Genomic DNA, 17,056 nt, shown 5'->3' on the forward strand with positions numbered 1-17,056 from the left:
GGGAGTGCAAATCCTAACACATCTTATTTTTAGAAGAAAAACATCATCCCATACTGATCATCTCACATGCAGTTTGAAAGACTTTAAAGCCATAAAACTGCAGCTTATACATAAGTGTTAATCTTTGCTTTCCTACTCTCCACAGATACTGGAAAACATTTGTATTTTTAGCAAATACAGGAGCAGAGCTGAGCCTGACAACGTTCCCAGCTTTGCTGGAAAAGGAACTCACCAAAGCTGGATACCAGTCTGCCTTCTCTGAATTACAAGTCACACTCACAACCTTGCCAAGCAATTCATCGTTGAGGCGCCTTTTATCTTCATCCTCTTCTTCACTACTTTCTTCTTCCTTTTCATCTTCAGTGCTAAAATATCAAAATGTACAAGATTTTTAGAGTGTGTGTCTGAAGTTACTACTTGAGAGCAAAACCAGTTTACAACCAGATTTTTCTTCCTATTTTGCAAAGCTTCAAGGAAACAAGGTTAGAATTTTAAGAGCTGAAATTGCCTGAAATACACTTAAATATTAAGTGTTCTTAGTAAGAGGAATTTTGTAGAAATTCTTTCCAAGTATTAGTATTTTACAGCAGCATCATGCTGGAATTGGAGACTTGAATCAGGTTTTGACTGTGCACAGTCATGAAACAAAGAGAAACAGTCTCTACCCCAGAAATTGAAAAGCACTTTTTTTTCCACTTTGTGCAGTGTAAAGGTTAAAAATCCACCATTTCCTATTAGATGAAAGAAGCATAAATGCTCTTAAGCAAAAACCCTTCAATCTGATAATATTGCCAACATATGATCATGTCTGTAGTACTCAAGTCCATAAGGTGTGCACACAACTCAAGTGCTGGAGCATTCAGAGCTCTGCAGCTGCAGTGGTGCTGCTTCAGTGACAGCAAAGGACACTAAAGGAAAGGCAAAACTCACACAGGAAGAGAAGATCTTCTCCCTCTATTAGATTTCTTCCCAATAACTGGAGTTCCAAAGTGCTCTGGATTGGTTAGTGGCAGTTGGTCAAGTGTCTACATGGGAAAAAAAAGTGAAAAAAATTAGTTTGCAATATCTTTGATTTTTAAAAAAAAAAAAAAAAAAGTGAATTAAGTACTTAATTTTTATTCCATGTCCATCACTGTCTTACCTCACTTTCTGCAAAGTGCCTTTCTCCCTTCAAGCATAATGAAGTTCGTCTCAAGGTCCTTTCATCTCCATCATCAAAAACTAGGATGAAGCCAAGGAAACACATCAGCACGAGATGATGATCAGATCTCAGCCCCAACTCTACTGTTTATCTCACAATCAAGAACATTCTCTAACACGGGACTTTCAGACCTCCATCTACTCATTCTTCAGCTCACAAGCAAAATGAAGGTCAGTACTCAATATTCAGCCTGAGAATGGATTTTCACACAGAGTTTGAAGCCAGTGAAAACAAGGTTTTTGGGTGCAATAGTCTAACTCAGACATTCTTCTTATCAATACACTGCACATTTCAAACCACAGCCACTGGCTGCACACCAGTCACTATTATCTAACCATCTTTGGGGTTTGCCTGGGTTTGTTGGGATTTTTCTCACCCTATCCATTTATTTCTTACTTATACTGCTGTTTAATGTTGTACCTTTCCATCCTCCCTCTTGCCACAAGCAATCCCACAGAAAGACAAAGGAATGAAAAGAAAAACAACTCTGGGATAGTTTTTGCTACACTATCAATATTGTCTCACAAACACACCAGGACACTGGAAATGTGAAACTCTTAAGTCTGACCAAATCATAAGGAAAACTTAGTAGACATCCTATTAAATCTCATGTATAAGTGACAGGAAAGCTCCACTGATATCCATCAACATACAGCAGAAGAATTTTGGCACATTTCCATTAAAAAAAAAACCCAAACAACAAAAATCTCTTGAGCCAGCATGAATACAAAATACAATATTTCTCAAATAACTGACTAGAACATTCACATTCTCACACTTTTAGAGTAAAACCATAGACTGCAAAAATAACTTTATAAAAAGGTATGAATATAAAATTAATTAAGCTTGATAAGATAAGCTTTAAGGTCCTGAATCTCCAGAGTAGATACTGCTGTGATATGTTCCACTACTGAATTAGTTTAATGGCCTCTGTTGTAACACTTGTACACACAAAGCAGCTCACTCTTCCCCCTCCAAAAATCTCAAACTACTAAACTTCCACAAATAATCATTTTAGGGGACAAATGGCTGGCGATTGGCAACAGGTAACTTCATTGAAAAAAAAAAAGCAAACAGAACCTGATACTTGACAGTAAATAAATAGAAAGAACCAGGCTGGTTTATCTCTAATTTTGGAAGTTCTACCCATTTATTTAAAACTAGTACAGCAGAGGGATGAATCAAGCAAACCATTCATAAACTAGATGATATACACCAGTTTTTCATCCATAAAGGATAAAATGTTATAAATACTGAGGGTTGAGTAAAATACCCTCAGTGAAGTACACTAAAATTAAGACACATAAGGAAATTATGACAATTAAGAGCTGTGAGATATTTTTCTTTCCTCAACTATAACATGCAAATTAACTTAAGAAGTCACATAATCAGATATTCCCGATCAATAAGAGGCAATGACACTGCAAAAGCTATAACTGCAATTGCAGAAGTGTCAACTTCATACATTTATATTTCATCTCCATGGACAAAACATGGAAGAAAAAATAATTTATGCTGAATAAATAAGTTTTCCTAATCATTCCTCAGAGACATTGAAGTGTGGGTATCCTTTCAGAGGCTGGCAGTGAGGCTTTCAGTCCTATTCCCAGTTTCCTACCTGAATTCAGACAAGTTTATCCCATGCCTTTTCCTGTTACTTCTCTCTGTTTTTTTCCAGCTGAAGGTACAGAACTGCTCTGTTCTAACAAAAACTGCTTGTCCCTTGCCATACAGGGCAAAAGTGCTGGGTTGCTCTGCATTTTCCAGAGCTAAAACAGGTAGACTACACAAAAGAAAACCAAAACCCCACCTGAAATCCCTCTCCTATCACTAGAAGGAAAGTCACTATGTCTTTATTCCATAAGAGAGGCAGTGACCACAGAACTTCAGGAAAGGAAGGTGGAGAAGCACAAATTCTCAGATCTCCTTCCTGAACTGCAGCAGGCCAAGGAACTGGCATCACCACAGAATGAAAGTGTAGAAAAATCTGTCTGTTGAGCAGCCACAGGGAAAAGGAAATGCACAGCAGAGTGTAAGAGTGTGGGATTCCTTCAAAGTAATGAAGTCCATGTTCTATTTTACCTTGGAAATTTTCTTCCAGGACTAAAAAGTTTCTCTCTGTCCCACCTCTCATTCAGGTTAAAAGAATGAACAGAGTCAAACTATCCAAACCCACAAGAGTCTCATGTAAATATATATCAGTGCTGCTCTACAGGACTATCATTACTTTAACATATTTTGCCTTTTTTAAAAAGATTAATAGAATAGTGACAGTTAAATTTTGATTTTCTATCTTGCTGGGAACAAGTAGGGGCAGAGGTGAAAGACCACGAGGGGCTGTAACAGAAGTCACTGATATTTTTTGGTATTTTAAAGACATTTCATTGCTTCAAGGATAAACCAAAGCTTTCTCTGAGCAGGTAGGAGTTTCTGGATATTGTCACTCTGTACAAATTTGTGTTGTGGAAACGTGCAAAGCACCTGCAACTCACAGTGCAGCTGCACAACTTGGAGAAAAACAACTCTGCAGAACAACAAAGTGCAGGAGAACAGCATAATTAAAAATATTTCCTCAGTTAAATTAGTGACCACTTGATAAATTCTCAATTCAGAAAAGATGGCACCGTTTTTCCTACAAAAATATTCAATTATTTGAATTACTAAGCTGGGGCCAAGTAAGAAATCTCTCCAATAAATCACAATGCATCAAGTATTTTGTAACTGTAGCAACTTTGAACTTGCTTCTCCTCTAGGGAAAATACTCGATTGTGCCTCACTGAAAGAGTAACCAGAAACCTCACTGATAAACTCAGCAGCTTCAAAACTATAAACTAAGGAGGCCTTGTGGTTTCCACTTTTAAGAAAAATCTGCTTCACTGAAGTACTTTTCATGTTAGTGTGCCCTGTGCACGACTTTTTAATGCCAGTCCTAGAGGCTTTAGGGGAATATCTTTTCCAAGTACAGCATCACATCCTAAGGGTTCTGTAACCATGAGCAGTGGAGCAGAAAGCACAGTTTTTGGCTCTGTGACACTCTGAAGCTGTGATAGCAAATGTGTCAAGAGAATTAATACACTTTAAGCTGCAAATCCTTTCCTCTTTTTAATCTCATCCAGAAGTAAGGCTGTTTAGTTAAAGTGCCAAGTGCTAACAAACAAACTAAAAAAACCTTTCAAATTAATGCTGAGTAACTTGTATTAATTATTTCATTCCTTCAGAAGGGTATTGCTACAACTCCAGATTCTCCAATGGCAGGAACTGCAGAGGTTGTATTCCATGAGAATGATAAAACTCAATGAATTCTGTCATGTTCAAGAGGGCAGGAAACAAGAATGGAAGGCAGGGAGATCTCTCCCATACATGTGAAGTCACCATGAGATGTGTTTACAGTGCCATGCTCCTCCTCTTAGGGGAAATTACAGTCCTGTCCTTCCAAAGGAACAAGTGTGAAAAAGCAGAAGCCCTTTAAGTTCTACCATTTCCTCATCTCATAGTGGGCAGGGACTTTTTGGGGAAACAGGGTGCAGGAGCTGAGTGCTGATTTCTGGGAATCCAGGATCCAAACCAGCCAGGGAACTCCACACACCATTTACCAGTCAATGGAACAACATAAGGAATGATGAAAGAAAAGCACCATTTCTGCTGGGCACAGGCCTTTCTTCCAAATGTGCTCCCTAATGACGAGCACTGACAGAAGGGGAAAGGAGATGACTAAGCAGCACAACCTGGAGGAGCAGCTCTGTTACAAAGCCTGTTCTAGTCCCAGGAACAGAGTCCAATATGTTCCATACACAGCATTTTAAAACAGTGACAATAAAAACAGAAATGTTCAGAATTTTGCTGCATCCCAACCTTGTCAATAATGACAGGAAAGAAAAAGAATTGATTTTTTTTTTTGTTTGTGGAAATCTCCACAAGCCCAGCCTATGACAGAAAAATAAAAACAAACTTCCCAGTGGTAATCAATGCAGGACTTCCCAAGAATTAGGAAAAGAACTCTCTTCATTAAAAATTTGAGCGCCTCAAAAATGCACTAAAAGGTGTAACTTTAAACTCACTATTGATGAGCAGGTATCTTCCACTCCCTGACTGCTGCAGACCCATTTATGCCATTAACAAAAATAATACTAACCCTGTCCTCACAAAACCAGTCTCAACATCAGTTTTCACTCATACTAAATATTATTATTATTTACTATTAACAATATTAAATGTTTATATAAATATTAACAAGTGGACTAATCCAAATCATTTTTAGGAACTGTGAAGAAACTTGACACAAAATACTGCAGATCAGTTTAACTACAACTTGTTTATAAATATCCCCAAGACTGAGGGGAAAAAAAAAAAAAAAGAAGACAGAAAAAGGAGAACAGAGCAGAAACATCCTCATAGTAGTTATGGTATGACTTACACACAGAGCAGCCAGTGTTATTAGAACAAGGCAGTTCTGTGACAGACAAGTGAGCAGGGAAAACAACCCTCAAGGCTGCATCTTGCTAACTTCAAATCCAACAAGTTACGTTCCTAGTGCTGCCCAAACGAGGGCAGATTCTGTACTGCACAAAAAGGAAACATTTCTTCTTGTTCCCCATCCCATTCTGAAACTTTTAAACCCACCAGGACAACAGAAGTCCACAGCACGACTAAAAGCTGTTCCAGTGTCACTGCGTACGCTGAATTATTTCTCACTACTACCTGACAAAGCAGTGATTTGTGAACTACCAGAGATGCTGTCTATAAATGTCTCAATAAATGCGTGCAAGTTTAGCAGACATTTGGGTTTCAGCACTGGAAGAAAACATGGGAAGTCCCAAGAGTCGTGCAGCACTTGTTGAACGACCTTGTAGCCAAGGGCTGTTGTTACTGATTCATCCTGGAAGAGCAAGATACTGCAGTGGATTGTGCTACTGAGAGACTACACAGCTCGGATTTATTGTTTTGTAAACAACTTTAAGTGAGCTTCAGTTCCTCTCACACAAATATATCTGAACTATGCCTGAAAATACAGAAGTGTGGCCTTTGAGTCTACACATAGAAAACCATCACCTTCCAGACAAAACTGTGCTGCCTGAAACTGCTTTTTCTGAAGTGTTACGTTAGTCTTACTATTGTTACACATAAAGAGATTAGAGAGAAAAAACCTACCTCCTTGCTTTCCCTACAGTATTGTTTGTACACTATTTTTAAGTATGTTTAACACTCAGTTCACATTGAAACAGAGGTGGTTTTAAAACCAAAGGTTTGATCCAATCGATTTGTAACAAGGTTTGGTTATTGCACATTTTCACCAGGAAATCTTGCTCCTCTACCCACAGGTTGTCTAAAACACACACAGGCACAAAACATGGTGCTTTTCTTTTTTTCTAGAGTCTCCAGAAAGCACCAACACGGGTGTTTTTATGTGCCACAGGTGCACTCAAATAACACATCCCAAGGAAGGACTTCAGGCGAACACAGGGTTTCCTCAAAATCCACTCAAGCAACGTTTTGAAGACAAAAAGAACAAATTTAGGGGGGGTCAGAGTGGCAGCAAACACCAGCTAAGAGGAGGCAACCGGGCAGCTCCCCTGCCACGCTTGTGGTCTGGGATTCCCGGGTGACGCAGCCACAGCCCCCACGTGAAGTGACTCTGCTGTGACGTGGAGCTCAACAGGATGCTGGGAACTGGTCAGACCAGACACACGGACACGAGCAGACACACGGACACATCCCATGGAACCTCTGCTGCCCAGGAGCTGGAACAACGAACCAACAGGCCTCTGGTGGGGGTGAACTCAAGTGACTGAGGGGGCACCGAGAGCTTTTATCACCTTTTGGGCAGGAATAAGACGTGGCAGAGCTCACAGATGTGGTGGAGCCAGAACCAAGCCAATTTTTCAGTATCTCCACAAAGCATCAGAAGAGGAAAACTTCTTTTAAAAACAGGAAAATGTGGCTATAAATAGCTCCTGTTAGCAACCCTGCTCCTGAAGTCCCAGGACATCCATATGTTGGTTCATTTGCTGATAAATATGCTTAGAATTACAAACTGGAAATACCAGAATCCACACAACATGAAGGCCAGAACCAAACACTCAGTACCTTTAATTTCTGTCACCTGCCCTCCTAAACACAGCGACACAAAGTGATGCAACTGAGACTTTACTTCATTCCCAGAACAGCTCAGGCAGACTTCCCAAAACTTCACTTCCACAAGAACAAGCACTGGGTTAATTTAACTCCTCTCAGCACACACACTCACTCAGCGTTCCCTGGAAACTGCCACAGCGACTACATCAGAGGAGGAAGTTCCCAGCAGAGGTACTGGGCTCACAGAGATGCCTCAAAAGTGTCTCTGAAAGTCTCAAGTCTAAAAAAATAATGAATCACATCCCCTTTCACTCTAAACTGTATATAAAGCCCTAATGCTGACAGCAAGGTCTGCCAGAAACTGTAAATGCCTCTCACTGTTTTGTTTTTTTCCCCTATTTCTTACTCTTTTCAGAGGAAAATTACTGAAAGTTAACGTGTTTTCCATTATTTAACTAGCAAAATAGAAGACTCAGTGTATTTCATCTGTTCTTTTGTTCAAAGCTGGAGATATGGTAAAGGAGACCTAAGCACATCCAGATTATTGACCTGAGTCTTGCCAAAAAAGAGATGACACTTTGATTTCAATGGGGCAGTAAAAACCAGGCCACGGTAACAGCAAGTCTCAGACCCTTGTTCAAACACTATCTCTCACTTTTATACAGGCATTACATCACTTCTGGTTCTGTGCAGAAGTGATACAAAAGTGTTTCCTTAAGGAACATCTAGGTCTTCTGCAATTCTGATAATGCATGTAAGACTCCAGAGTATGAGGGAAGGAAAGTACAACTGTCATTTCAGACATTATTTCAGCATTTACCCGAAACATTTTACAAGTTAACAGAGAATCAGGAGGATGGTGCACTCAGTGAGCCATAATTCAAACCTTGGTAAGCTGAAAGCAGATCTGACAGACCATTTTAATTCTATGCAATTATCACCTAACAATGTATTCAGCACTTCAAAAGCATCAATGCAGCGCTTTAAAATCTGTAAATTAAGGAAGTTCAGTTTAAGTAACTGCATTTTAAAGATTAAAACATCATAGAAGCATTTAGGTTGGAAAAGAACTCTAAGATCAGCAAGTCCAACTGAGCCATTTGTTAACCAAAGAATATAAACTCCTATTACTGTCACTCCACTTTGGATTTGAGAGGACTGCCTTGTGCAATGGCATTTTAAACTTCCAGTCCAAAAACCTTTTGATTCTTCACCTGCTTATACTGAAAAGCTGAATTTCAAAGGTAATTTCAAAAGTGTATCTAAACCACAGCTGAAAAATTCAGTACGACTAAATGGCCACATTAACATCATCATTATAGAAAAAGTGAAAAAGTGATTCTGTGGGAGTTACAATAAAAATAAATCCTTATTTGTTCTGGGTACATGAACACCATTACTAGACAGGAGATACTGTTAAAATAGACAAACTGATAATCACTGTGGCTCTTGCATTATGGTGGGGGTAAAGTAGCCTTTTACTGCAAACTCAGCATTTCTACTGGCTCAACTTATTGACCAAAGCAAAATTGTTTCAGGAGACTTTTCTTCTTCTTTAGAGCCCTACATGAAACAGAGAACCTGAAATGCAAAAGTGAACATCATCACCTCTCATTAGACATGCAGGCACTTTGTTTTGGTGCATTTTTTAAATATCTGTACTTAATACTTTGAAAATGTCTGTATATATGACTGGTTTCACTGTATCAGTCTACTTTTAGATCACTGAGAAAGAGATGTGAGATAATACAGAAAATAAGTACCACAGGGAAAGCACAAACTACTGAAACACATGATTTCCATTTCAAAACATACAGGAAGATATTCTATAAACCTGAAATCTGTCCAGTCCACTTCCCTCTCAACCCTTCAGCTGTGACTGAATCAGTGAGACTGAAGCAGAGCACCCACCATCTATTTAAAAGGAACCAACTCAACTGTTGCTTCACAGCAGCCTAAACATACACCTCAAATCCATCCAAAACTTTCTACAAAGACACAATGGAGGCAGCAGGCAAAAGATAAGGCTTATTTTTTACACCTCAACCTAAAACACCTCCCCAGTTTTAACTGCAAAATAACCATGACACAAACTCAATAATCTGTTTACTCTGCTCAGTGTTACCTGTGATTTCAACACCAATAAGCAACTCCCCACAAACAACTCACAAAAACCTTCCTAAGATCTAAATCCAGTGTGTTACAGTTCTATTTTCACAGTCACAGTGCCATATTACAGCACTGTATGTTCACTTACCATAAAATTACTTAATCCCTCCCCTGAGCTCCAGATTTTCACAGAATCCTACCAGTCTTAAAGCATTTGTATATGGAAAACATTTTACACTCCCATTCTGCATGTCAAAAAATATTTTTGAGGGAAAGACAATGACAATAATTAATTAATTAATCCTTTGGTTCAAGTTTCTGAGACACTGGACTTTAAAAAAATGTATGAAGTAAAAATCAGGGCATGCATGATTTATCTCTTACATTATTGGGGGCAGTTCAACAACTTGTTAAATCTAAACAACAATCTACTAATACAGGACAGAACACTTAATTCACTGCTCAAATTTCCTGCTCATCAAGTAAAGATTTTTGGCAGAAGTGCACTGCTCAAAAGAAAATGAAAAAAAAAAAAAAAAGAAAATAAAAAAAATAAACAAGGAAAACCAGACAAAACTCATCCCCTGATCAGGGGATTTAAAGTTCACATGACAAATGCAGTAAGGCAAATATGTCCTCTGGTCCAAATTCAAACAGAATTAGCTAAAAATGCTACTTTAAAACTGAAATAAGTTAAGAGTTTTAAAATGAAAATGGTAATTCATAAAGCATGAAACTATTAGTGCAAGACTGTGTTTTTTCTTGTTGCTTCTGTAACAGAATGGTGAACCTCCAAAGATACATAAAGCCAAGCTAAAGCTCAGGTGTTGTTCCTCAAATGTGTCACATCACAGCACTAAACTAAGCAGATTTTAAATCTTCTGCACTCCAAAATAATCCTGCCTTTCCTCCCTGACCTGACATACACTACAGTTTTACAGCAATGTTATAATCCTGAAGAAAAAGGCAAAGAGCAGTGAGCTTTGTCAACCAGCTCAGAGTTAAAGCACACACTAACAACAATAATCACACAGTGATAAATTCTTCCAAACTATCTGCAGAGCCTTATCCTGCTCCCACCAAAGGTGGCATAACCTCACCTATTGCAATGGAAACACTGATTACTGCAAAATAGTTTCTTTAAATCTTAAACAAGGGGTTAATGAACCAAAGTATTTAAAAGTTCATGGGATAGAAGACTCCTCAAGAGAGGATGGAAGGATATGAGGTAAAGCTGAATACATTTGGTACACAAGGCAGCCAGTGAGAAACATCCAGTTTAAATTTACAAGTACTGATCTCAAAAGCAATGCCCAAGAGCAGCATGCACAGGACAATTAACAGCATGTTCCTTCTTTTTACTATTAGTGAATATAAGGCTCCACTGCTGTAAGGAAGTTGTGCAAAATAGGGATGGGTGCCTGCAAATCTCTGTAATTCAAAGGCTGTCCTTTTTTATTTGACTATTCACTATTATTTGATTCTTGTTGGATTTTGTCATTCTGTTACTGAAGCTGTTTCAGAAAAACCTGGAGATAAGAATTGTTCAAAATAAGGAAATTTATGTTGCAATGAATTCTTGTCCAACACTGACATGTCGCTGACCCTGCATTCTGAGCTTTTTATTCCAGTAACTGAACAGCACATGAGTTTCCAGCACAAGCAGCAAAGTATTTTTCCATTTCACTTTAGAGATAATAATTACTTGAAAATTACATTAAAGCAAATAATTATATAAATGAATGTCTCCTCTTTTCTTTTTAAAGTGTGATATGTCGATTCTTTTCTTTAAAAAAAACACATTCTCTCTTCTCTTGGTACTACCCATGTTTTTCCTGTCACAAGACTGCACACAGGGAAAGAGGGCTCCTATTTCAGTCACTCCCTACATGCCATAGGTTTTCAGCTAGAAAAAGAATTACAAGATTTATGCCTTAAAATCTGCAAAAATTATTCTGAATTTCAGCAAGTGCAGCTGCTACCAGTGTTAAGTACATTGTGTCAAATAAAATGGGATTATTCAGCCCTACCATCACCTGTGCAACTGACTCCCTGAACATCGAACAATTATTATCCTATTTAAAATGGAATCAGTGGATGACTTTAAAAAGTCCCCTCCAAAAATTATCTCTGCTCTCCCAACACAGGAAGTAATTACTTACATTGCTACCTGTAATTAGGAATGTATTGTCCAAAGATTACAGGCAATAGATGAGACATGTGGCTACTCACCCACAGTGTACCAGCTCGCATCCGTCAGCTTGCTGATCACGGCTTCCTGGAAGGATCCATCGGGCATTTTGGTTTCAACCATTGCACCAACCTGCAAAAAGGAACAGCTCAAGGTTACCTGTGAGCCCAAAATCACCAGGCAGGAAAGATTTACTGTTTAAAACCACTCATTTTAGCTAACTGGCCACTTTCAAAGTTTAGTCACTTAGAAGGTAAGAACAGAAGTACGAAGGCTGAACTGCAAGTAGACACTGAAGCAGTAGGAAACTCAGACCATCTCATTTCCCCATGACTTAGATCATCATAAGAAGTAACAGGAGGCTAAGTGAAAACAAACATTCAAAGTAATTAATTTTATTACTGATAAGCATGCAATTCCTATTATTTTTTATACTTTAAAAACACTGCTACGCTGTGGGCTAGATCAGAACACACTGGAGTTCTTGCAGGAGCTACAGAGAAAAGACAAATATAAGAAAGATTATCTTCTCTGAAGAGCTCAGTTTGCATTCCATGTTTATAACACAGCCCTGTATTTTAGCACACAACTGCTACATAGCATAAAAGTACAAATAAACACATTTTCATATAAAATACCTCCACTCTTCTAAAACACTAAGTAATTGTATTTACTCTTGTTTAACGGGCTTGAACTTGACTTTGCACTCAAGTTCTCCATTACTTCCAATAAGTTTCAAAGTTTCAAGTTTATCAAGTGCACGACACAGATAAGCATAAATAGCCCATAAAGCTACAACAATTAAGACTAGTTCCTCAGAATCCATCTGATGTAAAGGGATGAGGCTCCTTCTGTTGATTTGAATCCTGGAGAACAGGTACCCACCTAAACAGCATCAAAATTACACAAATTCAATGATGTGATTACCAAAAGAAGCCATGCAATTATTATACATACTCTTAGAGGTCCTTTCACTTGGTCATCTTGCACTAACTGAGTTGAGTTGTCCCCCTTCAAGACCACCTGGAAGATATTAATCAACTTATTATTAACATGCATCTGATTTCTTAATAGCACACAAAAAGCACTTGAAAATGTATTTGGAATAATAAAGATCTAATTTTCCAAATTATGATTATCAAACAACTGGACTCAAACATTATTGAATGGGAAACACTTGGCATGGACCATTTTACTGACAGGAAATCCCAAGTATCACACTTAATTTTTATTCTGAAACATCACAACTAAAAGAACAGAGCAAATCAAACATCAGTCATTCCAAAGCAAAGGAAATATGTTTTTAGATACAAGTTTAGATATTGACATAATCCAGGGTATACCTGGAATCTGGCTTCCAGATTAGAAGATTAAGCAGGTGGTTTTTTCCCCTCTCTCTACTTCAGCTGTAGAACTTTATTGACAACACACTGAGTATTAAACTGCAACCGAAATAAAACCTCTCTTTACTAAATATGTATCAACAAATCACCAAACTGATTGCAATACCAGCATTCCTGCTGCCTTGAACAAGAGGAAGTTTTTATGGTAAAGATGTGAATGAAAATAAGGATCAGTTACAGCCTAAGTAAACTATGTTTCTCCCTTTAAAATCCTGTGTTCCAGAAGGTAACAGTGGAGAGACAGAGTGAACATAAGCCTATGCAACTTAATAAAAGAAAAAATCCAAAATTCCTATTTTTAGAAGAACCAAAAGTTCCATGAGCTTCCTTTCCACCCATAAAGATGTCCAGTTTTCTGTCTCCCCCAAATATCCCCCCAAGCACAGACTCCACTGTAGCTGTGTTTATAAACACACCACCAGTGCCGCCAGAAGAGCATCGATACTGACACACATTCAGGTTAATAATGCACTTTATGCTGATATACAGTTTTAAATAAAAATGGCATGGAGATGAATACAGGTTGTCCTGCTACTCAGGAAAAGGCTACAGGACTGTTTGGCCTCCCTGCACTCTTGGCAGGCGTGCAGGGTGTGCCTACACACTCTTAATTACAGTATCAGGCTTAGCTTGTTAGAACTTCTATTGTTGTAACTGAGATACAGCGACAGGAATTTCCACCAAGTCACAGCAGCCTCATACACTTCTAAATCTTATCATGGAGTAATAAAGCATCTGATTCTAATGAGAAGAAGAAACTCCTACCTATTAACAGTCTAAATACTCCACCAGACCAAAGATACAGACACAAAATCAAGGTTGTCAGACCAGCACGGTGCTTCCTACAGAGCTTCTCATTAACACAGATTTCAAAGAACACAAGTTTCTCCAAGTACTCATTAAGAACAGGGAAAAGACTCCCAACATCTGAATCAGGGTTTTTTTCTATTGATGAAAATCACTCTGATAAAGTGATATGATCTATATTTGTAACTGAAGAGGCTGATGGCTTGTTCTACTTGATTTAAGCATTAAAGCACAGGAAAACTTAGATGTGTAGCTATAAGAAGCAGCTTTCATCTCAATCTGTTATGGGGGTTTAGGTCACTAATGCCTTATTTACATATTTTGGACAGCAGACACTAAAGTAGGAAGTGGGAAGACTTTGACAAAACAAAGCAGAAGAATTTCTATATTTGCTTCGAATTCTTCACTTGCATTTAACTAAGTTTTACTCTATTTTTTCCTACAGTGGCATTTATAACAGCGCTGCAAACAGCAAATTGACAACTTTCTTTTTTGATTTGATTCTTTTTTTGGCAAAAGCCAAACGTATGAATCAGTATTAGATGCCACTACTATCCATGCACAGAAACTCAGCTCCAGCCAGGGCAAGTTCCTTTAGAAGCAGCAGCAAGGTGCTCAAAACTTAAAAAATATTACCTCTGACATTGCTAAAACCTGGTCTGAGAAACTAGTTAGTCATCTCTTGTGCTGTTGCTTTATTTTGGCATTACCTTTTAAGTTCCAAGCTATAAAACTGAAAGTGTCAGTTGGAATGAAATGGAACTTTTGCTTCAGAAGAGGTTGCTCTTATTCCTTATTAGTCATGTAAAGCCATAATCCTCTATTTGTGACGTCAAAACTTACTGCTGGGAAACTGATGCATTCAAAAACAAGACAAATGCAGTCACAAGAAGAAGAAGCAGGAAAGTTCATTTTCGTACCAGCGTCTACTACTAATAAAAAATCAAGATCCCCCCCCAAAATAAAGCAAAAAAGAACAAACAAAAATCGCCCCAAACCCAAACAGCAGAATACAAAAAAAACCCGTGCAAGTGTTGCTTAAAATTCACGCGGTGAGCTGATGAACGTTTCCTAATCTTCAGGAACTGGGATCTTTTCTGACAGCCCTTCCAGCACGAGGCTTTAAGGAACTCAGCAGCAGCCACAGGGAACTACCTTGACTTTCACGAGCCTTTTCACCGTCTTAATCTTGGCCTCGCAGAAGGCACCGCGGTACTTGGCACTGACATCAGTCCCCACTGTCAGGTAGGCAGGCTCATCTGCTGCCTGCAGAGACACAACACACAGCAACAAAGTTTAGCCCTTGTTTATACTTTCATGTATTTAACCCTGCGTCTAAACTTTCGGACTTGTTGGCTTTTAATGGATAAACGCTGTCTGGACTGGGAATTGCCATCACGGAGTTCTTCAAAAAGGAAAATCAAAAAACAACAAGCAAGTTACAGGAAGTTTTATCGTTGTTCTTGACACCCACCCCCCTCCTTCATTTTCATTGTCACCCTCTCACAGAAATATCCTTGGAGGTACTGAACTGCTATTTGGAACATCTCCTTGTAAAAAAGATAAAGTACTATTAATTCAAGTAATTTCTACGCAAAACAAAACAATTTCCACTGCAAAATAACCCCAGTATAACAGACAGTTGTACCTTTCCCAGCTATAAGCAATCCAATGACACAGATTATTTAAAACGTTTGAGATTGGTGTCATCCCAATACTTCCAATTAAGTCTAAAACATTCTATATATAGGATTTCTTTCCCGGTGACTAAAAGGAGACCTCTAGAGAAATCTGTTGCAATATTTCAAACAGCTATTAAACCAGTATTTTTCTTTCCTGGAATGCCTTTATCAAACCTTAATTACTCATGAGTTTTTAAAGAGATATATTTGTCATCATGTTTTCCTTAATCTGGACTTTAACACCTTAATACATTTCACTTCACTGCTCATTGCAGCTGATAAACAAGGACAAAATTACCACGTTGAACATGACAGGAAATCAGCACAGAATCTAGAACAACTGGCTTTATGTGCAGGGTTTTTTTTTCAACTTGACATTATTTCTTCAACTCTGAAGGCAAATGAAAAAGTTTTTCTCTCTTTAGTAAATTATACTGCAATTGTTGAGCCTTTGTACTGAGCAAACCGGCAGCAGCAAAGGCGGGACAAAAGCTGTGGTTTTGCAAACTTGCCATAGCAGCTGCTGATACAGGAAGCGTTTAAAGACGGGAGCCCAAAGGACAACAACAACAACTCCGAGGCGACGGGGATGTTCCGAGCGCTCCTGCACGGCCCTGAGAGCTCCGAATCACCTGCCCCTCGCCGGGGAGCAGCAACAGCGCTCACGGCACACACCGAAACCCGCGTTATCCCACCGTGAGGAGACTGAGAAGCGACTAAAAATGAAACCTCCAGCGCAGCGGGCGAACAGGGCGGCGATTCCCCCTCTCCCGCCGGAGCCGCCTACCTTCATCTTCGAGGGTTATGTGAGGGATTCCAGCTCCGGGACTTCTCCTCGCACGGCACAAACACTGCAAAAAAACACGAGCGGGGGAGGTCTGAGGGCTGAGCGCCCGTGAGGGGCGGCGGGGGGAGCCCGGGGGAGGCGGAGGGAGGGAGGCGGAGGGAGGGCCGGGGGGAAGGAGCCGCCGCCCGTCCCGGCCGCGCCGAGGGAGCGCGGCCGCCGCTTCCCGCCGGGCGGCCCCGCGCCCCGTGCGTGTGTCACGGCGCCATTTGCTCCGCGGGGCTCGGGGGCCGCCGGGGCCGCCGCCGCTCCCGCTCCTGCTCCGGCCCCTCGCAACTTTCCGCGGCCCCGCCGGGCCCCCTTCTCCTCTTCCTCCTCCTCTTCTTCCTCCTCCTCCTCCTCCCGGACTTCAGCCTCCCGCCGCAGCCCCCAGCCCGGGGAGCACCGCGCGGGGGGGTCGCGAGAATATCGGGGCAGAGCTGGGGGGTCCCGGTCCCGACGGGGGGGTCCCGGTGCATGAAGGGGGCGGCGCGCGCGCCCGCGAGCTCCCCGAGGGCGGCGGGCGGGGGGGGAGGGGGGTTTAAAGCGCAGCTCCCGGAGCAGCTCCGCGTCCCCTCCCCCGGGACGGCGGCAGCCGCAACTCCGCCGCCGCCTCCGCCAACACCAACACCGCCACCTCCTCCTCCCTTCCCTCCTCCTGCTGCTCGCTCGTCCTCTTCCTACCTGTGGACTCGGCAGCCCCCGCGCCGCCCGGGCCCCTCCGCAGTCGGCGGCGGCCCCGGCTGAGCGCGGCCCCCGCTCCGCTCC

The 17,056-nt window shown here is 40.5% G+C and overlaps 1 protein-coding gene across 2 annotated transcripts in view; it reads right to left on the bottom strand.

Moving 5' to 3' along the window:
• Positions 1–17,056, bottom strand: part of ARID4A (AT-rich interaction domain 4A) — a 46,865-nt gene extending 29,809 nt beyond the window's left edge. For both annotated transcript variants that reach the window (XM_032690673.1, XM_032690672.1), the window contains exons 1-8: positions 16,973–17,056; positions 16,253–16,316; positions 14,939–15,049; positions 12,531–12,596; positions 11,615–11,705; positions 1,142–1,221; positions 931–1,025; positions 233–365 (exon numbers count right to left, since the gene is read on the bottom strand). In XM_032690673.1, coding sequence (XP_032546564.1) covers positions 233–365; positions 931–1,025; positions 1,142–1,221; positions 11,615–11,705; positions 12,531–12,596; positions 14,939–15,049; positions 16,253–16,258 — 582 coding nt within the window. In that variant the 5' untranslated portion in view covers positions 16,259–16,316; positions 16,973–17,056. The remainder of the gene's footprint in view (positions 1–232; positions 366–930; positions 1,026–1,141; positions 1,222–11,614; positions 11,706–12,530; positions 12,597–14,938; positions 15,050–16,252; positions 16,317–16,972) is intronic.

The sequence above is a fragment of the Chiroxiphia lanceolata genome, chromosome 6 (genome assembly GCF_009829145.1).
Source record: "Chiroxiphia lanceolata isolate bChiLan1 chromosome 6, bChiLan1.pri, whole genome shotgun sequence".
Lineage (NCBI taxonomy): Eukaryota > Metazoa > Chordata > Aves > Passeriformes > Pipridae > Chiroxiphia > Chiroxiphia lanceolata.